Source organism: Oncorhynchus keta, chromosome 28, assembly GCF_023373465.1.
Source record: "Oncorhynchus keta strain PuntledgeMale-10-30-2019 chromosome 28, Oket_V2, whole genome shotgun sequence".
Taxonomy (NCBI): domain Eukaryota; kingdom Metazoa; phylum Chordata; class Actinopteri; order Salmoniformes; family Salmonidae; genus Oncorhynchus; species Oncorhynchus keta.
The window spans coordinates 21,373,956-21,401,706 of record NC_068448.1 but is presented as its reverse complement, the minus strand read 5'-3'; the positions used below and the strand labels follow the sequence as shown (position 1 = coordinate 21,401,706).

General features: G+C 41.4%; 2 protein-coding genes across 3 annotated transcripts; both read left to right on the top strand.

The window, feature by feature from the left end:
* The first annotated feature begins 101 nt into the window (after window positions 1-101).
* Window positions 102-4,733, top strand: LOC118360815 (microtubule-associated protein RP/EB family member 1-like). 2 transcript variants are annotated; one of them, XM_035740250.2, is made up of 8 exons: window positions 102-269; window positions 740-873; window positions 2,061-2,206; window positions 2,310-2,502; window positions 2,706-2,753; window positions 2,966-3,078; window positions 3,284-3,436; window positions 3,566-4,733. In XM_035740250.2, exons 2-8 carry the CDS (start codon window positions 753-755, stop codon window positions 3,620-3,622), a joined length of 831 nt encoding a protein of 276 aa, XP_035596143.1. In that variant the 5' UTR covers window positions 102-269; window positions 740-752; the 3' UTR covers window positions 3,623-4,733. The 2 variants fall into 2 exon arrangements, with proteins under 2 accessions (XP_035596143.1, XP_035596144.1); XM_035740251.2 differs by lacking the exon at window positions 2,706-2,753.
* Window positions 4,734-6,237: 1,504 nt separating this feature from the next.
* Window positions 6,238-27,515, top strand: LOC127913020 (golgin subfamily A member 6-like protein 2). The gene is made up of 4 exons (XM_052484212.1): window positions 6,238-6,733; window positions 15,216-15,603; window positions 27,253-27,342; window positions 27,512-27,515. Exons 1-4 carry the CDS (start codon window positions 6,694-6,696, stop codon window positions 27,513-27,515), a joined length of 522 nt encoding a protein of 173 aa, XP_052340172.1. The 5' UTR covers window positions 6,238-6,693.
* The last annotated feature ends 236 nt before the right edge of the window (window positions 27,516-27,751 follow it).

The window sequence follows — 27,751 nt, the reverse complement described above, 5'->3', positions numbered from 1 at the left end:
TCTCTCGGCTCTCAAACTCATTGGAGGAGAAAGCCAGAGGCACCGCCCTTCCGACCTTCTCCTCCAATGGGTTTTGAGAAGGAGACGAGGATGCGAGGTGTTCAATTTGAGATATTCCAATGTTCAGGCGAGCTAGCTACATCACAACTGTGCAAGAGCCAAGACACTAACGAAATAAGCCGCCGGGGAACGGCGAGAAAGTATCTACAAATTTTAACATTTTTGTATTTTTGAGTCATTTGATTTATCTGTTGGAAAATTAAGACAATGTAAGTTCAAAAGCATGTGTCTTAAATGGTTAATGGTCAGTAAAACTAGCTAGATAGCTAACGTTAGCGATGATGTCGTTGTTGAATGATGGGTGTGTTTGATAGCTAGCTGTTGTATCGGTAGCTAACAGTTCCGGATTAGCTAAAATGAAACTCGATTTTTTTTTATACCAACGTTAGCGGTATAACGTGTTAACATAATAGCTATAACTAATGTTCGCTCGTACTTAACTCACTGTCAACGATGGCCAACTCGTTTAACATAAGTATAGCTAGTTTAGCTAACCCGATAATTTAGCAGGGCGTAACGTTAGCTAAAGCTTTGACTAGCTAGCTAATGTTATCCATAAATAGTTGTGCGTGTCTTAGCTAAAATGTAACGGGTTTCTAGGTAATGTAAAATAATTAAGTTAGATGTCTTCCTCTCCTTCCTTAACGTAACTTACATTCTCATGTCTTCCCTTACCAAGTTAACGTTAGAAGATGGCTGTGAACGTTTACTCTACATCTGTGACCGGCGACAACCTTAGTCGCCATGATATGCTTTCTTGGATCAACGAGTCTGTACAGATGAACTACTCCAAGATTGAGCAGTTGTGCTCAGGTCAGTAAGATGACGTCTGGGTCAAACCAGAAGTACGTTCATTGGCATGGCTAACTGGCTTGTGATGGCTGTTGATCCGATGGCTCATTCAAAGTGTGGTTATTTTCGATCAACCTTTTACTTGGAGATACTTCATTCGTTTTAGATTCTGAAGGCACCTGTGATTTATAAATTCATGTTTTCAGTTGCAGGTGGAACTCAAAAAACGGAATATTCAGAAAATGTATAAGTAGTATTTTTGCTACATGTGAGGTTATAAGCGGACATGGCGACCAGACATCTCGTATTTCCCATCTTTGCGGGAGCTTGTCATTTCTAAGCAAAGCAGCGGTAGCTGCATGTCGAACAAGATGACAGCACTTGACCCAAACAAATATTTGCACACATGTGATAGGCCATTTCTCACTTGATAGAAAAAGTGAATTGAATCTTTCTGAATGTTCATTTTTTTTAAAAAGTTCCACCTGCAACTGGAAACTGAAGTTTAAGACACCGGTGCCCTCAGAATCGAGAACAAAGACAGTATCGCCAGGTGAAGGTTGGTTGAAAGTAGTGGTACCGTATTATCAATGGACCCTCTGCTCGACCGCTAGTTATGCGCTGGAAGTTTGAGCCTGCTTGGCCGCTAACTACACCACCATCGGCCACAGGTGGCTGGTGTCACCTTAATTGGGGAGGATGGGTTCAAAGTAATGGCTGGAATGGTATCAAATACATGGTTTCCATGTGTTTGACACCACTCCATTCCAGCCATAATTAGCTGTCCTTCCCTCATCAACCTCCTGTGCAATACCCCATATATGTATAGGCCTATATTTTAATATACCACCATTTTAGAAACTACTCACCATCTAGGGAAATTGTACTCTCCACAGTAGCTTGGGCCGTCACGGGGAATGTACTCTCTTGTGGCTGAATGGAAGCAAGTCCCTGCAGCAATGTTCCAAAATCTAGTGGAAAGCCTTCCCAGATGAGTGGAGGCTGTTATAGCAGCAAGGGGGACCAGCTCCATATTAATATCTGTGATTTTGGAAGATGTTCGATGAACAGGTGTCCACATACTTTTGGTCATGTAGTGTACCTTGCAGTGGGTTGGGGAAAGGTAATGGCAGGAGCAGAGTATTATAGCCTATAGAAGTTGAAACCTGATTAGCTGGTAATGGAATTATGTTATCACATTCACACAGGTGCTGCTTACTGTCAGTTCATGGACATGCTTTTCCCTGGATGCATACCATTGAAGAAGGTTAAATTCCAGGCCAAACTAGAGACTGAGTTCCTCCACAACTTCAAACTTCTACAGACCAGTTTTAAGAAGATTGGGGTTGACAAGGTGAGTGCATAGTTGTTGTTTTTTACCTCTGTGTACTGTTGGCTATTCAGCTATTCCTACATTTCAGCCATTGAGATTGTGACACTTTTTAATATATTTCCAGATCATTCCTGTTGATAAATTGATAAAAGGCAAGTTCCAGGACAACTTTGAGTTTGTGCAGTGGTTCAAGAAATTATTTGATGCCAACTATGATGGGAAGGAGTATGACCCAGTCAGTGCTCGCCAAGGCCAGGACACTGCTCCTACTCCCAACCCAGGACAGGTCGCACCCAAGCCCAGGAAGCCCAGCACTGGTGAGGGAGACGCATTTATAATTTCTAACATTTTGATTGTATTCTAAATACCTAATTGAAAATATAGCTGCAAGCAGCAATGAGGGGTCTAAGTCACGTTATAATCCAAGTTACTCTGTCAGCTGGTGGAACAAAAAAAATATTGATCCAGTGTCTTTGATGCTTGGACCCGTAAATGCATACTGTATGCATTTCTATTTCAGTACAGCCCCACAGCTCCCCACCTGTTATCAAACCAGCTGCAAGAGTCGGTAAGGTGGTTTAATGGTCAAACGGATCTCCAATGGGCACCTATGGTGGGCTGTCATGGTCACTGTGGAAAGGAATATTGCTGTATGGCTAGACACTGGAGTCAGTAGGTGTTAATGTTAATGTGCAGTTGTGCGTCTAAGGTTGAGGGCATACACAGTCCACAGCTATATTATTCTCTTCTATTTTTTTAACTGATTTGTGTTTGATCTAGCTCCCATGAGGTCTACAACAACAGTGACCAAACCCCCGCCCAAGTCAGCAGGGAGTGCCTTGCGTAGGCCCGGAGCAGCAGGGGATGTGGAGAGGGAGGAGCTATCCCAAGAGGTATGGTCTTTCGGAGTGTCAAAGCTAACATAAGTTGTTTTGATGAGATGGTGAGATTTCCCCTCAATCTCCTGTATGGCTTTTTGTGTGCTAGTTGAATAGTTTATTGAAATTGAAGCTTGTTTAGTTGTAACATGAACATCATGACAGCCCCGCCCATTCATTCTCCTATCATCACTCTATCACTCTGCTACTCTCACTTCAGGTCAGTTCCCTGAAAGCCACTGTCCAGGACATGGAGAAAGAGAGAGACTTTTATTTTGGAAAGCTGAGGTCCATTGAGGTCATCTGCCAAGAAGTGGATGGAGAGGCAGATACAACTATGCAGAAGATTATGGATGTTCTATATGCCACTGATGTGAGTGACACCTCACCAGAATACTCTCTTTGACACACACACAAACAGCTGAGAGGCTCAGTGTTCATTTTCATATAATTTTTAGCTTTGTATTTGAATATTTAAATAAAAATTGTTTCCTGCTTACAGGAGGGGTTTGTTATTCCTGATTCCGATGCTGAAGGAGAAGAACCAGAAGAGTTCTGATGAAAAATGGACAACTCTAGTCCATGCCATAATCTCACACACACACACACACACACACACACACACACACACACACACACACAGGTTAGTGAACACACGTTTGCATGTGCAATGTACATTCATACGCACTCGTGTGCTCTAATGAACATGCACTTACTCACACATACTGCCACTGTGGATTAAGTTGCCTTTGGATCATACACTGGCTGCCCCCTTGGTCCAAGTCTTTGTTGGTCCAAGTGTTTTTTGGACCATAATACTTTTCAGAGAGCCTGCTGATCCAGCTGCCAGAGAAGAAGAACCCTGGATGAAATTCTAATAGGGCCATTCCTTTCTGGTTTCTTTTCTGCCTTGTTCTTATTCTGGCCTCTGCTGTGCCTTTCAACTTTGGCCTGTTACTTTTGAAATATGTTCAGGTCTTTCTATTCCTTATTTCCAATTGACCTAAACAAAACTGTACTAGGTGATTTTGATATATTTGCAAATATGATTAATTATTAAAGATGTATGAATATGTTTACTCTGCCAATGGAAATTATTGTAATTTTTATGGTATGTTTACGCATATTCATTATACTTGAGTTCAAATTTGTGGTTTAGGCGATCAGCATTTGTATTTAGTTTCCTGTTTATCTGGGGAGGTATTCATCACATTACTTTTTTTAAGTAAAAAAAGTAATGTTTTATTGATAACCTTTAAATAAAATACTTTACTTTTTACTTAAATGCTAAATTATAGAATCATTCTGACATTTGTGTGTTGTATGTAGGCTAGTTTTACACTAGAGACGAGCATCTCTACTGAACTATGTTCTAATTTACTTCCTCATGTAAGGCTAAGACCGGATGTATGGTTGCCTGTCCACACTGAAGAAATACTTCCTTCTAGTCTACAATAAGAGCAGAACTATATGCTCTTAGCAGAGGAACTGAGAGCTGTCTTTTAGACCTCGGGAGTCTGTTTTAAACTTGGGAGCAATATAAGGTTTCCATAAGCATCTCTTGTCTTTAGAAATGAAGTATTGATTGGAGAAATTAAATGTTTTTAGGTTGAAGAAATAACTTGTTTTGACAAGTTTTATGTTATTAAAAACTCAAATGTATAAATTTTTCTAATTTGATTTCTTTCTCCATTAAAATGTCCTGACAGACTTCTGCATTGCTATTGGCAGTTGGTCCTTGGTAGAGTAACTGCAGAAATCAAAAACGAAATAGTGATATTGGCTGATCATTAAATGTAAGCATACCCAGAGTAAAGGGCCATAAAAACAATAAAGGTCTAGAGCCCCACTGCGTGATGGGGACCCAAGCAGAGACGTTGGTAGCAGGGTGTTTTTTTTTTTTTGGGTGGTGTTGATGCTGCCATCATTGAGCAACAGGGCATCCCTTTGGATGGGCCGGATGCTGTTCCTGATGGGGCTCCCTGCCTGGTCTCTGGGGGTCCGCAATAGGGAGAACCTGCCTTGTGGCGGCCACTGTGAGACAGAGGACCTATTCATGTCTTGATTCTGGTATTTTCCATTGAGAATCACCAGCTCCATTGGCATCTTCATGTTTTCGTTCCCTCTGCTGTAAGCACCAGGATTCTCCTGACCTCCAACGCTTTCCTCGTTCTGACCCTGGCGTGTTCTGCCTTGTCATTCACGCTGGGTTTGCCTCTTCATTCTGTTGTCCTTTACTGACCCCCATTCTTGCATTTTGATCTGGCATCCAGTTTCTGCTTCCATCTGCTTGGCCCAGTATGGGGCCCAGGCCTTGGGTAACTGCAGAGGTTGTTTGTCTACAAGGCTATTCACTGGGTCATTGGACATGTTTTCCTGCATCTCTTCATACAGAAGCTTCTCAGTGTGTGTCAAGATGCAAAACAGATTTGGAAAACTGGTCAACTTTTTTTCGTGTAACAATTGTGTCAAATAGTAAGGACTTCTCCGTCTCCCCTTCCTTGCTGTCTCCCGACTGTCATCTTTGGGCCATCAAGAGTAGGGTGTTTTTATAAACAGAAAAAAGCTTGGGAAAACAACTTTTTTTTTTATCCCCCACATTTTGATTGCTGTAGTCAGAATTTGGTTGAATTGTTGTTGAAAAAGAAACTTCCTCTAGATACCACTGAATACAATGTTATGAAGACCAAAATAGCTTTTCTGTGAGAATTTGAGCCAGTGTCAAAGGTGTACAGCCATGGCCAGTGTGAGCTTGTGGACTGTCACAGGGGCACGGTGAAGAAGGTCAGACGGTAATATCAATTTAGGTTTAAACTGTAAATGCATGTGTTTGATCACTAAATCACATTTGGAATCCCTTGACTATTCATTGAATAAAATTGCCTGTGTAATCAAAACCTTTCACAGCTCCACCTCTGATGACAAGCAGAAACACACCACAGCTCAGGTAAATCCAGAACAAAGTAAATCCACATACTGGTGTGCTCCCCAAAAGTGCTTGTTTTTTATTGGTACAGACATTTCCATTCTAATTTGGTTTTTGTGACCTTGTCACCCACATTTTGTTCAGTTTTTTTTTATTAATCTCTCATTCCTAAGACATTTTCAAGTGAAAAATGATCTAAGATGGTTTTAATATCAAATGTGGACTTAATCCTGACTGAGGTCCTCTATATGCTCCCTCTGCAGGGTATGGCGGGGGAGACGGAGCATTCGGGAAGAACAGTGACCTCGGGGAGGAGGACATGCAGGCTCGGGGGAGTTGAGAATCAGATCAACAAACAGCAACTTCACCACATCGAAAGCATATTCAGAGAGTCTGACACGGATGGAGGAGGGGGGTGAGTGACCTGACCATATTTTTCCTCCTCCCCATAACTAGTGGTCTACTCCAGTATCAATTTTAGCCCCTAGTGGATCCCTGCCAGTTTCACCCACCGGCTGCACATTTTTACATAGTGTTGTCATACAAACAGGCATAGCATTGAGTCATTCTCTATGTCATGGTTGGATATGGATCAGTTTCGTGATGCGATGTGGATGATGAGGATCTGGACATTATCTTTATGAAGGTGGACACCAACTGTGATGGCAGTGTGGACTGGGTGAGAGAGGAAAACAAGACAATGAATGGGAGTGCTGTTTTATCATCAGTTGACCAACTCCTCTGGTATGTGAAAAACATGTTACCACATTCAAAATCTTACTCTCTTTAACAAAAGCTTTGTGTTGTTTATACAGGATGAATATCTAAACTACATTATTTTAGAGTACAGACCACTCTACCTTCCCAAACCACTCAAGATTGTGCCTGTATAAGTGGCATTTAATAGGCTATGTTTTACAGGTTCCTAAGTAGTATGTGTGCACTGTGTGCATCCTTGAAATATTTGTGCCTGTGTAGTGCACACTGTGAGGTCATTGTCCGGCTGAAGTTCTACCCATTCAAGCCCCCAGCCAAAAAAAGAAGACAGACAGACTCTGGGGATCATGGCCGGACCTCAGGGGTCCTAAGGGCCGTACCCACAATGGACGCTACCTGTCAATCAGCCACGATGGTGTACTCAACTACTGGAATGAGAGGTTCTCGCTGCTGAGCACTGTCAATGTTAGGATTTTTTTTTTACAGGGGCAGCAGGTAGCCTAGTGGTTAGAGAGTTGGGCCAGTAACCGAAAGGATGCTGGATCGAATCCCCAAGCTGACATTGTAAAAATCTGTCGTTCTGGTCCTGAGCAAGGCAGTTAACCCACTGTCCCCTGGGTGTTTCGATTATGACAGCCCCCTGCACCACTCTGATTCAGAAGGTTGGGTTAAATGCGGAAGACATATTTCAGTTGAATGCATCCAGTTGTACAACTGACTAGGTATCCCCATTTCTCTTTCCCTAATACATGATAACAGAAATGGAGAACAACCAGTATTAGGGAAAGGGAAACGGGGATGCCTAGTCAGTTGTACAACTGGATGCATTCAACTAAAAGCCAACAAGTGCTCAGCATATGTGGGAACTCCTTAAAGACTATTGGAAAAGCATTCCAGGTGAAGCTGGTTGAGATAATGCCAAGAGTGTGCAAAGCTGTCATCAAGGCAAAGGGTGGCTATTTGAAGAATCTCAAATATAAAATATATTTTGATTTGTTTATATATACACTGCTCAAAAAAATAAAGGGAACACTTATGTAACTCCAAGTCAATCACACTTCTGTGAAATCAAACTGTCCACTTAGGAAGCAACACTGATTGACAATACATTTCACATGCTGTTGTGCAAATGGAATAGACAACAGGTGGAAATTATAGGCAAATATCAAGACACCCACACAAGTGGCTCAGGTAGTGCAGCTCATCCAGGATGACACATCAATGCGAGCTGTGGCAAGAAGGTTTGCTGTGTCTGTCAGCGTAGTGTCCAGAGCATGGAGGCGCTACCAGGAGACAGGTCAGTACATCAGGAGACGTGGACGAGGCCGTAGGAGGGCAACAACCCAGCAACAGGACCGCTACCTCCGCCTTTGTGCAAGGAGGAGCAGGAGGAGCACTGCCAGAGCCCTGCAAAATGACCTCCAGCAGGCCACAAATGTGCATGTGTCTGCTCAAACGGTCAGAAACAGACTCCATGAGGGCCCGACGTCCACAGGTGGGGGTTGTGCTTACAGCCCAACACCGTGCAGGACGTTTGATATTTGCCAGAGAACACCAAGATTGGCAAATTCGCCACTGGCGCCCTGTGCTCTTCACAGATGAAAGCAGGTTCACACTGAGCACATGTGACAGACGTGACAGTCTGGAGACGCCGTGGAGAACATTCTGCTGCTTGCAACATCCTCCAGCATGACCGGTTTGGTGGTGGGTCAGTCATGGTGTGGGGTGGCATTTCTTTGGGGGGCCGCACAGCCCTCCATGTGCTCGCCAGAGGTAGCCTGACTGCCATTAGGTACCGAGATGAGATCCTCAGACCCCTTGTGAGACCGTATGCTGGTGCGGTTGGCCCTGGGTTCCTCCTAATGCAAGACAATACTAGACCTCATGTAGCTGGAGTGTGTCAGCAGTTCCTGCAAGAGGAAGGCATTGATGCTATGGACTGGCCCGCCCGTTCCCCAGACCTGAATCCAATTGAGCACATCTGGGACATCATGTCTCGCTCCATCCACCAACGCCACGTCGCACCACAGACTGTCCAGGAGTTGGCAGATGCTTTAGTCCAGGTCTGGGAGGAGATCCCTCAGGAGACCATCCGCCACCTCATCAGGAGCATGCCCAGGCGTTGTAGTGAGGTCATACAGGCACGTGGAGGCCACACACATTACTGAGCCTAATTTTGACTTGTTTTAAGGACATTACATCAAATTTGGATCAGCCTGTAGTGTGGTTTTCCACTTTAATTTTGAGTGTGACTCCAAATCCAGACCTCCATGGGTTGATAAATTTGCATTGTGTGATTTTGTTGTCAGCACATTCAACTATGTAAATAAAAAAGTATTTAATAAGAATATTTCATTCATTCAGATCTAGGATGTGTTATTTTAGTGTTCCCTTTATTTTTTTGAGCAGTGTATATTTCTACTGTTCAAAATTTTGGGGTCACTTAAAAACGTCCTTGTTTTTGAATGAAAAGCACATTTTTTGTCCACTAAAATAACATCAAATTGATCAGAAATAAAGTGTAGACATTGTTAATGACTATTGTAGGTGGAAATGTCCATTTAAAAAAAAATGGAATATCTACATAAGTGTACAGAGGCCCATTATCAGCAACTATCACTCCTGTGTTCCAATGGCACGCTGTTTTAGCTAATCCAAGTTTATAATTTTAAAAGGCTAATTGATCATTTAAAAACCTGTTTGCAATTATGTTAGCACAGCTGAAAACTGTTGTTCTGATTAAAGAAGCAATAAAACTGGCCTTTAGATTAGTTGAGTGTCTGGAGCATCAGCATTTGTGCGTTAGATTACAGGCTCAAAATGGCCAGAAACAAAGTACTTTCTTCTGAAACTTGTCGGTATATTCTTGTTCTGAGAAATGAAGGCTATTCCATGCAAGAAATTGCCAAGAAACTGAAGATCTCGTGCAACGCTGTGTACCAGTCCCTTCACAGAACAGCGCAAACTGGCCCTAACCAGAATAGAAAGGGAAATGGGAGGCCCCGGTGCACAACTTAGCAAGAGGACAAGTACAGTGCCTTGCTAAAGTATTCTGCCCCCTTGAACTTTGCGACCTTTTGCCACATTTCAGGCTTCAAACATAAAGATATAAAACTGTATTTTTTTGTGAAGAATCAACAACAAGTGGGACACAATCATGAAGTGGAAAGACATTTATTGGATATTTCAAACTTTTTTAACAAATCAAAAACGGAAAAATTGGGCGTGCAAAATTATTCAGCCCCCTTAAGTTAATACTTTGTAGCGCCACCTTTTGCTGCGATTACAGCTGTAAGTCGCTTGGGGTATGTCTCTATCAGTTTTGCACATCGAGAGACTGAAATTTTTTCCCATTCCTCCTTGCAAACAGCTCGAGCTCAGTGAGGTAGGATGGAGAGCATTTGTGAACAGCAGTTTTCAGTTCTTAATTTATTTCCACACTCACATTGAGGCCTAGTTCAAACTACAAATTTAAACACTAAAAGGCAAATGGTAGCAGATAAATGGTAAGCTGGTTAAATAAAAGACTGCTCTTAAAACTTTCAGACTGCCATTGTTTTTGGGAAATAGGGACATGTCTTTCTATTTTGCAAAATATCTCAAAATGTATGTATTTTGATGTTTTGAAGTTCTACACCATTTTAGGATAATCTCTTTCTTATGACATACATTTGGGCAGCGTACTCTGCTGTCATCGATTGCTAGATCTGAAATAGTCTGAAGTTATCATTTTTCCTACTTCCTCATTACGCAGACATAAGCACACTTGACACTGAGGTGTGGATGTTTACTTTCTACACAAGTTGTATTTTTCCGTTTTGTCCTAAGAACGGATTATAGTGGTAAAATATGAAGGTACACATTTTTTGGTGCCATTTAGGGAAAATTGAATTCTAAGCATCGATCCGAAGAGGCTCAGCAAAGGTTAGTTTCAATTCAATTTGCTATAGCCTCGCACTAGTGTTTCAGCTCAGCTAATGCTCTTTGGCCATTTTTCAGATTTGGGTGAATTTTGACTCCTTCTATTGTTCTGCCTACTATTAGTGATGACCTTGGCTGTAGCTGAGCTTCTAGTTAAATCCAACTCTTTTTTTCAAATCCTCTTCACTATATTCTGTTTGAAACATATAGGTTGAATGTCACCATGTAGCTAAAAAACTGCTCCATCTTCAAATTCGTGTTGAATCACTTGACGCCATTGTGATAAACCTCCTGGCATTGACAACTTAGATGGAAAGCTACTGAGGATGAAAGCTGACTCTATTACCACTCCTATCTGTCATCTTTAATCTGAGCCTAGAGGAAAGTCTTTGTCGTCAGGCCTGGAGGGAAGTCAGTCATTCCGCTACCCGAGAGTGGTAAAGCAGCCTTTACTGGTTCTAACAGCAGATCTATCAGCTTGTTACCAGCTCTTAGCAAACTGTTGGAAAAAATGGTGTTTTACCGAATACAATGCTATTTCTTTGTAAACAAATGAACAACAGACTTTCAGCATGCTTATAGAGAAGGGCACTCAACATGTACTGCACTGACACAAATGACTGATGATTGGCTGAAAGACAGTGATAATACAATTATGGGAGCGGCACAGTTAGATTTCAATGCAGCTTTTGATATTATTTAACATAACCTGTTGTTGAGAAAACGTTTGTGTTACGGCTTTTCAACCTCTGTCATATTGTACATTCAGAACTTTCTAATATAACTCAGAGGGTTTTATTTAATGGAAGTTTTTAATTTCTATTTTTTACCAATGACCTGCCACTGGCATTAAACAAAGCATGTGTGTCCATGTATGCTGATGATTCAACCATATACACATCAGTAACCACCTCTAATGAAGTCACTGAAACCCTTAACAAAGAGTTGCAGTCTGTTTTGGGAAAAAAAGAAAACAGAAACCACTCGGTTGGCTAGGCCATCAGAAGATGGAAGACATCTGCCGTTCAACTGTATTAGGGCAACATTTTGGAGTGTCAGTGTAATCAACCAATTACATTTTTACTTGAAATGGGTGGGACCGTTTTTACAAAAAATGTGGACATTTCTGCCTTCTCAAAGGCCAACAGGTCACTGCACAACAGCGAGCAGTAGTTTTCCCAAGGTCAAGCTAGCTATCTTTTGTTGTAGGCTAGTTTGCAGCGGCTGTGGCAGGTGTTATTGAAGAGGATGTTGTGGCTAATTTCTCCTAAATTTCAACAAGAAGTTGTGTTTCAAATGATCATCTGGTGAGTGGTACTGTGTTTTTTATTGGAGTTTGCTTACTGTTGTTATCCATCTCTTTGAAAATAACTTGTGTGAAACATTGTTGCTGAGGAGTATTTTTGTAATAATAATGTATTCTTTTTTTGTTTTTGCTCAATCTTCCTACGCCCCTGATACAAACAGGGCATGATGACTGAATTGGGCATCACAAATAGCCTACTAACAAAGACTTCGGACCAAACGTTTTCAATACCTGGTTTGCATACCCATTGTTGTCTTAGTTAGCATTTACTGGTAGATATAAGTTTGGTAGGTCTTTCCTACCTACCCTACCGCCTACCAATGTCATTCTTCTGTGAGCTGCTCCATGCCAAAACCAGTTGAGAGCTGTTGCTATTGCTGCCTGCAGATGATATTCTGCTGAAACTTTGTGCATGGGGGAGGCATACCTGCGTATAGCCTCCACTATGGCACTGGCCCTTTGTGTTTTACAAAAAGTGCACTCTCCTACATGAGTGCGCTGGTATTACCGTTGTTGTCATTTCACCATCACGAACCTGTCACACATTGAAGGCCTAGGTTCAATAGGTTATCCACTGAGCAAAGATGGCTCTAATAGATATAAAGTCTGCAGGTATTAATGTTTCAAGAAAGGAGTGTATATATTTGGCCTGGTGAAGCGGTTTTATGCACTTTCTGAATGGAAGCTGATAATTATTTGTTTTTACTCCACTGGTCTCGGCTAGTCTCCGGAAGAAATTAGGAGTCCTGGAGACCCAGTCAAGACCAAGTACAAATGTATCCAACACTGAGACAAGACCGAGAAACTCAAAATGTGGTCTTGAGACTGGACTCGAGACCGGAGTCTGGTCTTGAGTATGGTCTGAGTGAGTCCTGTCTTGAGTAATACAACACTGCATATGGTCAAATTCTGCAAAGAAATACCAAGTTCAGCTGCAGCTGGCCCAGAACAGAGCCGCACCTCTTTCTCTTCATTGGCTGTAATGACCTTGAAGGTCATCACACCATTGATATAGCACGGACACTAATAGTTTATCGAATCCCATTGTGACGTAGAGGGGGACACTATTTGTCCGGGGGACATTATTTGGCATGACAGGCCCAGCAAAAGCTTATCACCACTCCCATCCTCTCCAATCCCATTAACAGTACCATCATCTCCACAAACAAGTCTCCCCTAACCGACCTGCCCGTCTTCACACTGCTCAACACTGCAGCCGGATCAGAGTAGATCTCCACTGAGTGTTTTCACCTCCTCCACCCATCTCAGACCTGTAATCATGGCCATCAACTCGGCTGCATACACTGACACATAATCAGTTAACCCCTTACATACTCTGAAATCTGGGATATACACCCCTGTCCCCACGCTACCACTGACTGGATCCTTTCAACCATCTACAGTGGGGCAAAAAAGTATTTAGTCAGCCAGCAATTGTGCAAATTCTCCCACTTAAAAAGATGAGAGGCCTGTAATTTTCATCATAGGTACACTTCAACTATGACAGACAAAATGAGAAAAAAAATCCAGAAAATCACATTGTAGGATTTTTTATGAATTTATTTGGAAATTATGGTGGAAAATAAGTATTTGGTCACCTACAAACAAGCAAGATTTCTGGCTCTCACAGACCTGTAACTTCTTCTTTAAGAGGCTCCTCTGTCCTCCACTCGTTACCTGTATTAATGGCACCTGTTTGAACTTGTTATCAGTATAAAAACACCTGTCCACAACCTCAAACAGTCACACTACAAACTCCACTATGGCCAAGACCAAAGAGCTGTCAAAGGACACCAGAAAAAAAATTGTAGACCTACACCAGGCTGGGAAGAATGAATCTGCAATAGGTAAGCAGCTTGGTTTGAAGAAATCAACTGTGGGAGCAATTATTAGGAAATGGAAGACATGCAAGACCACTGATAATCTCCCTCGATCTGGGGCTCCACGCATGATCTCACCCCGTGGGGTCAAAATGATCACAAGAACGGTGAGCAAAAAGCCAAGAGCCACACAGGGGTACCTAGTGAATGAACTGCAGAGAGCTGGGACCAAAGTAACAAAGCCTACCATCAGTAACACACTACGCCGCCAGGGACTCTCACCCTGCAGTGCCAGACGTGTCCCCTGCTTAAGCCAGTACATGTCCAGGACCGTCTGAAGTTTGCTAGAGAGCATTTGGATGATCCAGAAGAAGATTGGGAGAATGTCATATGGTCAGATGAAACCAAAATATAACTTTTTGGTAAAAACTCAACTTGACGTGTTTGGAGGACAAAGAATGCTGAGTTGCATCCAAAGAACACCATACCTACTGTGAAGCATGGGGGTTGAAACATCATGCTTTGGGGATGTTTTTCTGCAAAGGGACCAGGACGACTGATCCGTGTAAAGGAAAGAATGAATGGGGCCATGTATTGTGAGATTTTGAGTGAAAACCTCCTAGCATGACAATGATCCCAAACACACCGCCCGGGCAACGAAGGAGTGGCTTCGTAAGAAGCATTTCAAGGTCTTGGAGTGGCCTAACCAATCTCCAGATCTCAACCCCATAGAAAATCTTTGGAGGGAGTTGAAAGTCTGTGTTGCCCAGCAACAGCCCCCAAACATTTCTGCTCTAGAGGAGATCTGCATGGAGGAATGGGCCAAAATACCAGCAACAGTGTGTGAAAACCTTGTGAAGACTTACAGAAAACGTTTGACCTCTGCCATTGCCAACAAAGTATTGAGATAAACTTTTGTTATTGACCAAATACTTATTTTCCACCATAATTTGCAAATAAATTCATTAAAAATCCTACAATGTGATTTTCTGGATTTTTCCCCCCTCATTTTGTCTGTCATAAGTGTACCTATGATGAAAATTACAGGCCTCTTGTCATGCCTTGGTCTTAGTATTTTGTGTTTTCTTTATTTATTTGGTCAGGCCAGGGTGTGACATGGGTTTATTTTGTGGTGTGTTTTTGTATTGGGGTTTAGTAGGTATTGGGATTGTGGTTGAGTAGGGTTGTCTAGCATAGTCTATGGTTGCCTGAGGCGGTTCTCAATCAGTTAGGTGATTCTCGTTGTCTCTGATCGGGAACCATATTTAGGTAGCCTGGGTTTCACTGTGTGTTTGGGTGATTGTTCCTGTCTCTGTGTTTGTTGTAACAAGATAGGCTGTATAGGTTTTCACGTTTCGTTTGTTGTTTTGTAGATTTAAGTTATTTCATGTATCGTTCATTTTTTCATTAAAGAACATGAGTAACCACCACGCCGCATTTTGGTCCGCTTCTCCTTCTACAGACGAACGCCGTTACAGAATCACCCACCACAACTGGACCAAGCGGCGTGTCAACAGGCAGCGACAGCAGAAGCAGCGAAAGGAGGAACGGACATGGGAGGATGAATTGTTCGGAGAAGGACCCTGGGATCAGCCTGGAGAATATCGCCACCCCAAAGAAGAACTGGAGGCGGAGAGAGCTGAGAGGCGCTGGTATGAGGAGAAGCAACAGCGGCAGCAGGAGCAACAATATCGGGACTACACTACTTGGGAGGAAATAGACAGGTGGGCGGTCGACCCAGAGAGAGTGCCGGAGCCCGCCTGGGATTCGCTGGAGCAGTGCGAAGCAGGTTATAGGAGAATGGAGTTGGAGAGACAAGCACGGCGGCGTGGAAGGAAGCCCGAGAGTCAGCCCCAAAAATGTATTGGGGGCTCAGGGAGAGTGTGGCAGAGTCAGGAGTCAGACCTGAGCCAACTCTCCCTGTTTATCGTGAGGAGCCAAGGAGGAGACCAGAACCAGAGCCGGTGTTAGAGGTGAGCGAAGCAGAGACTGTGAAGGAGTTAATGGGGAAATTGGAGGAGAGAGTAATGAGGGAGTTGCTAGTTTGGTGCTTTAGGTACGATATTCGTCCGACGGAGCGTGTCGGGGATTTGATGGCACCTGGGTCAGCGCTCCATACTCCAAAGACTTACACAGCAAATAAAATGAAGAACTACAGATCTCTGTGGATGGGAGCAGGTGATTTACCGTGTAAAATCTGAAGCTTCTGGCAGCACTATTTTCAAGACCAGGGTCAAACCATCCTCGAGGGTTACTGACAAGCCTCACAACACCTGGCTGGCTGTTAAAAATGATGGGAAGATAAAAGCTGCTCATTGTGACAGCATGGCAGGGTAAGCAAAAAACAGTAACTACATGCCTTTAAAGTGCACTTAAATTCAGAAAATATTGAAAGTTGACTTCATGTTGGGGGTCAATGCCATTTAAATTCCAAAAATGTACTTCCTGAAAGAGCAGTACTTTTTCAGCATTGGAATCTGGATTGGTGGAAATGAAATGGAATTGGTAGCATAACTGACTGCCTTCATTTATTCTTTAGACTAGGCGAAAGCTGTTCAAAAGTTGCTGCTGTCCTGTTGCAAGTTGGAAGCCTCTGTCTGCCTGGGTTACACAAGCATGGCATGTACTAGCATTGCCTGTGCCTGGTATCCACCTAAACAGTAGAAGAAAAATTAACTAAGAAGTATGGTGGAAAATTTCAAGACTATATTATAATACTTGTATTGCATCAAATGGTTGTTTTAACAGAATAGAGTATTCTCTTAACTATTGTGTGTGTGTTCTACTGAGGATGGGCCTCTGGGAGATAACACCTCAGACGAGATTTACAATGTCTTTTGGGTGATAAAACCTAAAGAGCATTCCAGAGCATGAGTTAATGTTTCTGTTCTATACTGTACCTGGAAGAGATGGTTCCAGTTTGGAGTCGGAGGGCCAGACACTGGTCTCTACACAATGAAACTGTTGACACAGCAGATACTGTCTGCTATGTATTATAGGTATCTTTCATACAGATCTTAACCTTGTGACCCATTCTATATATCTGTTGTTCGTCATATAGGTTGAAAGGGCTGTATCTTGGCTATACAAGACCTTTGTACTTTTGTCTCAGGGATCTCAACAAATCATCTGAGCGTGAATCGTCGACCAGCTATGACCAGCCATCATAATCGTAGAGCACTAAATCGATTAACTTTATATGTTTGCGTTGTATTGACCTGCTCCCTTATTAAGTGATTAAAGATTTAGTTTAAGTATAACTCTGACTTGTGTGATAAGTTTGTCTCTCCTCATTTGATAGTAAATAAATTAACCAACACAGAAGAGGTAGGGAAAGGAGACCCATCCCCAAAGCTTTAACTTCACAGGAAAAGCAGCTGCGCCAGATGCTCTCATTGATAAGGGACCATTCAAGGACCATGCTGATATTTTCACAACCAAACCCTGGTTCAATACTGTCATGTCTTTACTATGGATTAAATGATATGACATGCTATTTTATAAAATCAATTCTCTGTAATTAATATTACCTGATTAAACTAATCATGTAAATATAATTAACTAGGAAGTCAGGGCACCACGGAAGAATGTTTATAGAGCTGTTGTCTTCCGAATAAACCCTTAAAGACCTGGTAATATTTTATATCAATAGCAGTCAATTTATTCATTGTCAGCTTATTCAGTCTCATCTGAATGTCGTAAAATTCTTCACGAACCCTGGCTAACAAGTTGAATCAGCAATGCATTTGGTTTAAATATTTATTTACTAAACACCTAAATAGTCATACAGAATTACATATACACAGGATGGATCATACGTTGATTATTAATTATGTCATAAAAGAAAACGTCTGTAGTGGACGAAAATCGATATGACCGCTGGTTACACAAAGAAAGGGGGTTGGGTTTGAATGAAAGTGGGAAGACTGAGGAACAAAAGCATTGGGTCTCTATCGGACCTTATGAAGCTATGCTATCGTAAATACAGAATTTTATGCATTCTACATAACCGCCCATTTGGAAAAGGAAAATGCAAGAAATACATTTACTCTGAGCTGCGCTTCGATAGATTGGTCGAAGATGGAAGGCTGGGTTGCCCAGCAGAGATCTACCTTGTCTCCCTTGTAGTCTGTCGTCGTGTGGTAGAACGGATACTTTGTAGTACCCTGTCGTTCTGAAGAGATTGTCACGCACATTTACAGCTGCTCCTGATAACTCGATATCTAGGATGTATCACTTCTTTAGTGAATAGGAGTTCAATGTTCATACCAAGTTGCCATACTATAATCTCATGGTATATTCTGGCTAGTATAGTCCAAATTCATCCTTCCAGCGTGGCGATCGTCAACTCCACGTTGAAATTCACCCTTTAAAATGTATGGACATCAGTCCTGACATCATCGAGAACACAATGTTAATTTCATTAGGTTATAGTCGTTCAACCATTCGCAACCAGAGCTCACGCTGAGGTTGGCTTAGTCAGCCATGAATTGGGTCACGGGGGCTCTTATAGAAATGTAGAAAAGAGGTTGGTTCATAATTTCCAACCAATGCCTATTCACGTGGGCGTGGCCACTGAGTGAGCATATTTCACTTATGAAAACAATTCTCCCATTTTAAAACTAAAATGACATTTAATATTTTCACAAACAGTTTCATATTTAAACATTTAAATTGCACGACAATTTCATGTGAATCTGATAACTAGAATGTGTAGACATTCCAAGATACAATTTATGTCGTCCTATCATCAGTAATAATGTCTCAGACGACAATGTCTCAGACGACAATATGATCTGACATCATATTCTTCAACCTCTTAGAGCTACCCCCCTACTTTTTTCAAATCCGCCTGAAGACATACCCAAATCTAACTGCCTGTAGCTCAGGCACAGAACCAAGGATATGCATATTATTGGTACCATTTGAAAGAAAACACTCTGAAGTTTGTGTAAATGTGAATTGAATGTAGGATAATGTAACACTATAGATCTGGTTTAGATAATACAATGAAAAAAACATACGTTTTTTATTTTTATTGTTGTATCATAATCTTTAAAATGAACAAGATAAAACAAACATTCAGATAGGATGATGGGGACAATTTCAGTGAAAAACATAAGAGGGCAACAGTACTTGTCAAAGTTTCAGAATGATAACTTCCAAAATGAGTGTTCCACATGACATTTATCATGAAGTCACCCATGTGTCCCACACAAGTAGCCCAAATGTACCCAAGTGGCCAAATTGGTGAAGTTATACATTTTGAATGGAATAACTACATACAAAATACCAAAATATATATACATTTACAAAATAACACTTTCAATATTTGGAAGACCCTCAGTCCTCTACACAATCTTATGCTGCTGATGCCAGGTGCCATAGCACATCCATGCCTGCAGAAATAAATTTGGGCAGATAAACACCACTTGTGGCAGGAGCTGGATGAACCAGCTTCAGTGGGGGATGGACACCTTAGCACTGGGGGCTCCCATTTGGAGTCAGTGTCCCTGTGAAAGAAAATGTTCAGTTAGAATAGTTTCACATATGAGCCCTGTATCAACAGGTATAATAAACAGATATATATATATATATATATATATATAGAGTACAGGGAACATAAGGTTGAATATATTATTATAGACCTGCTCGATCTACTGTCTCATTTATATTATGACATTTCAGCTAGATCTACTGTCTCTATTATATTATGACAGACCAGCTAGATCTACTGTCTTTATTATATTACAACAGACCAGCTGTATCTACTGTCTCCATTTCACTTTGGCCATTGTTGTGGGCCTGCCCTCCCCTCAACGGCCTCAAATAGGCTATTTCATTTCACAAATAATATTTTAAATTATTAATTTCAAACAACGGCATTAGCATGAGAAGAACTTACCAGTTCAAAATGATGTCCTCTCCGTTCAAAAAATATTCCTCCATTTGGGAATCGCTAAATTAATCGTCTTCGATCAATTTCTTCTAAAATTGTGTGTACATCTGTATATCTAGACTTAGATTTAGCTTTTCCTGACTTAGTCGTCATACTGATTGATATATAAACAGCTGAATATGCGCTTTACCAAAATAGTGCTGTGCGTAACATCAAATCAAATCAAATGTATTTATATAGCCCTTCGTACATCAGCTGATATCTCAAAGTGCTGTACAAAAACCCAGCCTAAAACCCCAAACAGCAAGCAATGCAGGTGTAGAAGCACGGTGGCTAGGAAAAACTCCCTAGAAAGGCCGAAACCTAGGAAGAAACCTAGCGAGGAACCAGGCTATGTGGGGTGGTCAGTCCTCTTCTGGCTGTGCCGGGTGGAGATTATAACAGAACATGGCCAAGATGTTCAAATGTTCATAAATGACCAGCATGGTCCAATAATAATAAGGCAGAACAGTTGAAACTGGAGCAGCAGCACGGCCAGGTGGACTGGGGACAGCAAGGAGTCATCATGTCAGGTAGTCCTGAGGCATGGTCCTAGGGCTCATGTCCTCCGAGAGAGAGAAAGAAAGAGAGAATTAGAGAGAGCACACTTAAATTCACACAGGACACCGAATAGGACAGGAGAAGTACTCCAGATATAACAAACTGACCCTAGCCCTCCGACACATAAACTACTGCAGCATAAATACTGGAGGCTGAGACAGGAGGGGTCAGGAGACACATGCGTTGCTCCTTCCGGTATGAATCATCAATGGCGAATGAACCTCTTTACGCCGGAGTTTACTACATGGGTTGGTCTTCCAACACATAAACATTACATATTGCCATTTACCTCAGCTCATTGGCTATCTACCCAGGTAGATTTCAAGACGATCAGTGGTCATTGGGTTAAAATACTGTCAATCAACGAAACAGTGGGATAAATCATTGGTGCACAATGATGTCATTACTTGTCTTCAAATCGGTTTCTTTCAGTCAATACGTCCCGCGAAATGACCCATCAGGTTTGGTTGTGTTACAAACAAACCAAACATGACTGGAAAAGTCACATTTTGTGTGAGTATTTACCTCAAATGTGTCGTCGAAAATGGAATGAGACGAAATTCACGACACAAGCGGTTCACAAAATGTTTCGTGTTAGGCTATAAAAATGGATTTTATCAAACAAATGACCATTCATTGTGTAACAATGAGCATTGGGATTGCAAACCGAGGAAGATCGTCAAAGGTAAACTATTTATGTTATTGCAGTTTGTGATTTTGTTACGCCTGTGCTGGTTGAAATAGTTGTTTTTTATGGGGCTCTATCCTCAGATAATCACATTCTTTCGCATTAAATCCTTTTTAAATCTGACAACGCAGTTGGATTAGCAAGATTCTAGGCTTTCGAGACATGTGAGACACTTGTATTTTCATGAATGTTTAAAATGGCTATTTATGTAGCTATCACCCGTATGTTCTCGAATTTCATCCCGCTACCGGGTTCCGTGCGCAGAGGTTAAGTACCAACGGATACCTTAAACTGGTTGGATTACCGAAATATTGTTCCCTTCCCAACCTTTTGATGTTACCATACTCTCTCTATGTTAACAAAGGGCTTTCCAAGAGTTTATTCTGTAGAGTAGAGAGAGAAAAGGGGGAAAGGTATTTATGTGGGTCATAAACCCCTTTATGTGGGTCATAAACCTCACAGACAGGGCAACATCATGACAATAGTCTACAAGGTTTTACAGATGAGCAAGTTTCTCAGGTGGAGGAAGAAACAAAAGATCAGGCTGCCTGTAAGGCTTGGCACCAACATAGTGCAGGACGGATCACAGGCTCCTCTGCACACATGGTTATTCACACATCACCGGAAGAACCATTCCAAGCACTTATTAAAGACCTCTGCAAAAGTCAATCAGTTGACAACCAACTCAAAACACCATGCATTCTATGGGGCAAGGACCATGAGGTGGACATACAAATAAGTGTTAGGTCTGAGCACTGCCATATAACAAACCTCTACAAAGACAGTATCAGACCAGGTATACAAGATGCATTTTAACTTGAAAGCGGAAAAGGCAGGCTGTATAATTTTAAAGACATGCCATATCTAGACTTTTCTTGTGATGGATACATATCATGTGAGTGCTGTGGAGAAGGAGTACTTGAGTCAAAGTATCCCTTTAAATGGGCAAATGACCACTCAACTGACCATGGGACATCTCAATACTTTATTTTCCTCCTCCACACTCAGGTATGGTCACTGTGCAATTTTAATCTTATTACCATTATACGTCATTATACATATACAATTAAGTGGAATTACACCAGCCTGAAGGTCAGCCCCATGATAGAGCCTATACTGTTAGACTGTCATGGGGCTGAGGCGCATGCTACTTTTTCCCATTTGTTTTCACAGGTGCAGCTGAAGATGTTTGTCTGTCAAGCTGATTTTATCACCTGGACTCCCCAGCAAAGTTTAATTTTCCGTGTCCCACGATATGAGGATTTTATCATTAAGGCAGTGGACACCATCAGCAGATTCTGTGCAAGGCACATTTACCCGTGGCTTGTCGGAACTTCAGCACAAGAGATGGACAAGGACGTTCAGGTAAAACACATTGTGGTTCATTAAAAGACTATTCTGTATAAATAGGAAAAAGTATAAGGTATAAAGTATAAGATTATCAGATTTTTATTGAAATTCATTGTTTTGTCTGAATCACATGACAAATAACATAATAAATTATGTCACAATTCATGTTTTGCATTCTCAGGAGATAGAAGCAGTCTACAAGAATCTATTCAAATTTTATTTATCACATTTTTATTTGACCAGGCAAGTCAGTTAAGAACAAATTCTTATTTTCAATGACGGCCTAGAAACAGTGGGTTAACTGCCTGTTCAGGGGCAGAACGACAGATTTGTACCTTGTCGGCTCGGGGTTTGAACTTGCAACCTTCCGGTTACTAGTCTCGCATTCTAACCACTAGGCTACCCTGCGCCTAATACAACAGATGTAGACCTTACCGTGAAATGCTTACTTACAAGCCCTTAACAATGCAGTTCAAGAAATATAGTTAAGAAAATATTTACAAAATAAAGTTAAGTAATAAATAAAATAAAAAGTATCACAATAAAATAACAATAACAAGGTTATATACAGTTGAAGTCAGAAGTTTACATACACCTTAGCCAAATACATTTAAACTCAGTTTTCCACAATTCCTGACATTTAATCCTAGTAAAAATTCCCTGTCTTAGATCAGTTAGGATCACCACTTAATTTTAAGAATGTGAAATGTCAAAATAATAGTAGAGAGAAGGAATTATTTCAGCTTTTTCTTTCATCACATTCCCAGTGGGTCAGAAGTTCACATACACTCAATTAGTATTTGGTAGCATTGCCATCACAATGTTTAACTTGGGTCAAACGTTTCAGGTAGCCTTCCACAAGCTTCCCACAATAATTTGGGTGAATTTTGGCCCATTCCATCTGACAGAGCTGCTGTAACTGAGTCAGATTTGTAGGCCTTCTTGCTCGCATACGCTTTTTCATTTCCGCCCACAAATGTTCTATAGGATTGAGGTCAGGGCTTGGGGATGGCCACTCCAATACTTTGACTTTGTTGTCCTTAAGCGATTTTGCCAAAACTTTGGAAGTATGCTTGGGGTCATTGTCCATTTGGAAGACCCATTTGCGACCAAGCTTGAACTTCTTGACGGATGTCTTGAGATGTTGCTTCAATATATCCACATCATTTTCCTACCTCATGATGTCATCTATTTTGTGAAGTGCACCAATCCCTCCTGCAGCAAAGCACCCCCACAACATGATACTGCCACCCCTGTGTTTCGCGGTTGGGATGGTGTTCTTCGGCTTGCAAGCGTCCCCCTTTTTCCTCCAGACATAACGATGGTCATTATGGCCAAACAGTTCTATTTTTGTTTCATCAGACCAGAGGACATTTCTCCAAAAAGTACCATCTTTGTCCCCATGTGCAGTTGAAAACCGTAGTCTGGCTTTTTTATGGCGGTTTTGAAGCAGTTGCTTCTTCCTTGCTGAGCGGCCTTTCCTCCATTCTGAGGTCTTGGCTGATTTCTTTTGATTTTCCCATGATGTCAAGCAAAGAGGCACTGAGTTTGAAGGTAGGCCTTGAAATACATTTACAGGAACACCTCCAATTGATGACAATTAGCCTACCAGAAGCTTCTTAAGCTTCATCATTTTCTGGAATTGTCCAAGCTGTTTAAAGGCACAGTCAAACTTAGTGTATTTAAACTTCTGACCCACTGGAATTGTGATACAGTTATAAGTGAAATAATCTGTCTGTAAAAAAATGTTGGCTAAATGACTTGTGTCATGCACAAAGTAAATGTCCTAACCGACTTGCCAAACCTAAGCTTGTTAACAAGAAATGTGTGGAGTACTCCAACCTAAGTGTATGTAAACTTCCGACTACACCTGTACAGGGTACCGAGTCAATGTGCGGGGGTACAGATTAGGCGAGGTCATTTGTACATGTACAGTAGGTAGGTGTGAAGGGGGGGAGTCAATGTAAATAGTCCAGGTGGCCATTTGATTAATTGTTCAGCAGTCTTATGGCTTGTGGGAAGAAGCTGTTAAGGGGCCTTTTGGACCTAGAGTTGGCGCTCCAGTACCACTTGCCGAGGGGTTGCAGATAGAACAGTCTATAACTTGGGTGACTGGAGTCTTTGACCATTTTTTGAGCCTTCCTCTGACACCGCCTAGTATATAGGTCCTGGATGGCAGGAAGCTTGGCTCCAGTGAAGTACTGGGCCGTATGCACTACCCTCTGTAGCGCTTTACGGTCGGATGCCGAGCAGTTGCCATACCAGGTGGTGATGCAACTGGTCAGGATGCTCTCGATGGTGCAGCTGTTGATTTTTTGAGGATCTGGGACCCATGCCAAATCTTTTCAGTCTGAGGGAGAAAAGGCTTTGTCGTGCCCTCCTCACAACTTTCTTGGTGTGTTTGGACAATGACAGTTTGTTGGGGATGTGGACACCAAGGAACTTTAAACTCTTGACCCACTCCACTACAGCCCCGCCGATTTGAATGGGGCCGTGTTTGGCCCTCCTTTTCCTGTAGACAACGATCATCTCCTTCGTCTTGCTCACGTTGAGGTAGAGCATTGTTGCATTGCCTTTTAACACACAGTGCAGGGTGGAGAGCAGTTCAGTAAGGTAGATGCTGGGACATGTATTAAGTCAATCATATCAACACTAAGGAATGTGTCTAATGAGCTAACAATAACGGATGATTTGGCTTAATTGACTAAGTTGACCAGGTATACTGCTTTGATTTTCATGTTAAGATTTTTCTTTAATTTGAGCTCTTGAATTAGGAGTCTGGACACTACCCACCCCCCAACATGTTATTGTTGAATACCACACTTGCTGACATATTTATCAAAGTTCAAAGAAACTCCCTATTTTCACAAACTGAAAAGGAAGTAGCCCATCAAGAATATGGAACCTCCCCTTCAAGATGCCGATCACCCGCTCTATAACAAAATGCACATTAATGTTTTAATAATATTGTTTTGGTTCATGAAATATGTCTTATATCCTTTCAACATAGTTTTGTATTTCGGAACCCCGACAGCCAATGTTTCATCCCTGTTCATCCTATAACATCCTGACTATTCTCCTCCATGCTGCCGTTCTCAGGCGCGTTCAGCAGGAGACAACGTTTTAGAACATTTGGTTTGGCTATGGTCAGTCATTATGGTCTGGGCCTTTGGAAACAACCTGGTCTCAGAGCATTTCGTATTATTCTGTACATACTGTAAATCTGAGACACTTAGTATGATACACTATATCAGGGTTCCCCGGTTTTGGCCTGCAGCTGGTTTTATTTAGCTGATTTAATATATATATATATTGTTGGACATAAAAAACATGTGAAAACACCAGGAAATCAGCTCCAAGTGTTTTTCATTTGGGAAACACCTGATCAAATACAAATGTTAGCAAGGTTTGAAATTATTATGCTTTAGTCAAATATTGTATCTGTTTGGGTTTCTTGTGGGCAATTTGCAGTCTACAAATCATTTGTAATTATGTTCCAGTCCCCCAACCATCCACTCAAGAAAAAAAAATGGCACGCATGAATCTAGTTGATGATCCTTGCACTATATATACGAAAGTATGACTGAATGGAAGCAAGTCCCCGCAGCAATGTGCCAACATCTAGTGGAAATCCTTCCCAGAAGAGTGGAGGCTGTTATAGCAGCGAAGGTGGAACCAACTCCATATTAATGCCCATGATTTTGGTATGAGATGTTGACTAGCAGGTGTCTGCATACTTTTGGTCATATAGTGTAAGTTACGTTTTGTATGGTATGTATTAATTTGTGGATGTCCATCACATATATGTTACAAATTACAATTCAAATTGTATTTAACACATTTTCTAAATGTACTATAAGTTACGAATTTCAAATCTTAGCTAGGTAGCTAATTGACTAACATTAGCTAGCTGGCTAACTTTAGCTAGGCTAGGGGTTGGGGTTAGGATTAAGTTTAGGGTTATCTAAAAGTGTTAAGGTCATAGTTAGTGTGAGGAGGATTCAGGATGAAGATGCCCCATCCACCCAACTCCAATACCGGAAGTAAGTGTGAGTGATGTTGTTTCATGTCTGCATGTCTGACTCTCCTACCTTGGCCTACTGTAACAATATATGTGAATGAGTGAGATGTTAGTAAAATTCCCGAACTTAGTGTTTTCATCATTCTAGATTGCAGCCGGTAGCAACAAGAAGAAGCGCTACAATGTGTGTGGACCCAAGAAAGACAGGAAGACACAGTACACATGCATCAAGTGCAAGAAATATCTTTGCAACACACACGCAGTAAAACTCTGTTCCTCGTGTGGTGTGTAGACCAGCCTTAATTTGTTTTCAATGGGTCTCATTTATAATTTCCATAAAATACAGTATGTAAAATTTGTCCTTCCAATTTGTTCAGTTCAAAGCAATAAACATCAATAGTGATAAAAACCTTGTTTCATTTATATGTGTTCAAGATAAACATGATTATTCCACCCATGTCTTTATATTATAAATGATTTTTTAACAAAAAATCTAATTTTATAAAATGAATAGCGCTTTTATTGACAAATGTGATCTAGCTGTATGCTGTCTATACTGTATGCTGTCTATACAGCATACAGTATGCTGTCTATACTGCTTGTAATTGATAAAAGTAAACATTAAGTATTCATTAAGTATTTTTATGTCAATTGTAATGGCTGTATTTTTTTTTAAACAATAATGTTGTGGGTCCATCAGACCCGCAAACATTGGGTGAATAACAAAAACATGAACACTACACAAGGGTTAAGTATATTTTAACAATTACATTTCCTTTCGATACTAAAGTATATTTAAAACCAAATACTTTTACTCTAGTATTTTACTGGGTGACTCACTTTTGCAACACACATCACATTAAAGTACTGACTGCAACTCACATTTTCTTGTTACTTTTCCTAACGATTGAGTGTTGCCTTAACTCTCCTTCTCTGACCAGCAGCATTTCAGGACAGGCATACAAACAGAAAGTGAGACGTCACCTTCTGTTCCTTGGCTCTGACCTCCAACCTTCAGCAGTCAAGAGCAGGTAAGAAGACATATAGTAAAGACCCTACATCTGACTCTATGGGACCGTTTCCTGGCCTCAGATGTATAGTGCTCTGTCATTTTTTAGAGAGAATTAGTCACTATCTCTGTTGTTCAAAAGGGATAAGGATGTGCCTGCTTATTTATTTTATGTCATTGTCTCTCTGTAGTTGAGTTTACAAGGCCATGCCCTACAGCATTCTGCTCCCAATCACACAGCCCCCCATCCCAGAGCTTCTGAAGGACCATCAGCACAGGTCACGAGGGCAGATACTGCCACCAAGCAGAAGATGAACACTAAGCGCTGGCCCCACTCACACTACATGGCTGCTCCTTCACAACCAGCAACTCCAAGGTGCTAATATCACCCTCGCTGAATACACTATCCTCGGAAATAAAAGGAGTCAAAC

Excerpts from the sequence above, each read along its gene's own strand:
- LOC118360815 (XM_035740250.2), top strand. The coding sequence starts at position 753 with ATGGCTGTGAACGTTTACTCTACATCTGTGACCGGCGACAACCTTAGT. Across the intron at positions 2,503-2,705 it reads GCCCAGGAAGCCCAGCACTG|TACAGCCCCACAGCTCCCCA; the intron begins GTGAGGGAGACG and ends TTTCTATTTCAG. Across the intron at positions 3,079-3,283 it reads GGGAGGAGCTATCCCAAGAG|GTCAGTTCCCTGAAAGCCAC; the intron begins GTATGGTCTTTC and ends CTCTCACTTCAG.
- LOC127913020 (XM_052484212.1), top strand. The coding sequence starts at position 6,694 with ATGGGAGTGCTGTTTTATCATCAGTTGACCAACTCCTCTG. Across the intron at positions 6,734-15,215 it reads TCAGTTGACCAACTCCTCTG|ACGAACGCCGTTACAGAATC; the intron begins GTATGTGAAAAA and ends CTCCTTCTACAG. Across the intron at positions 15,604-27,252 it reads GGAAGGAAGCCCGAGAGTCA|CAGCATTTCAGGACAGGCAT; the intron begins GCCCCAAAAATG and ends TTCTCTGACCAG.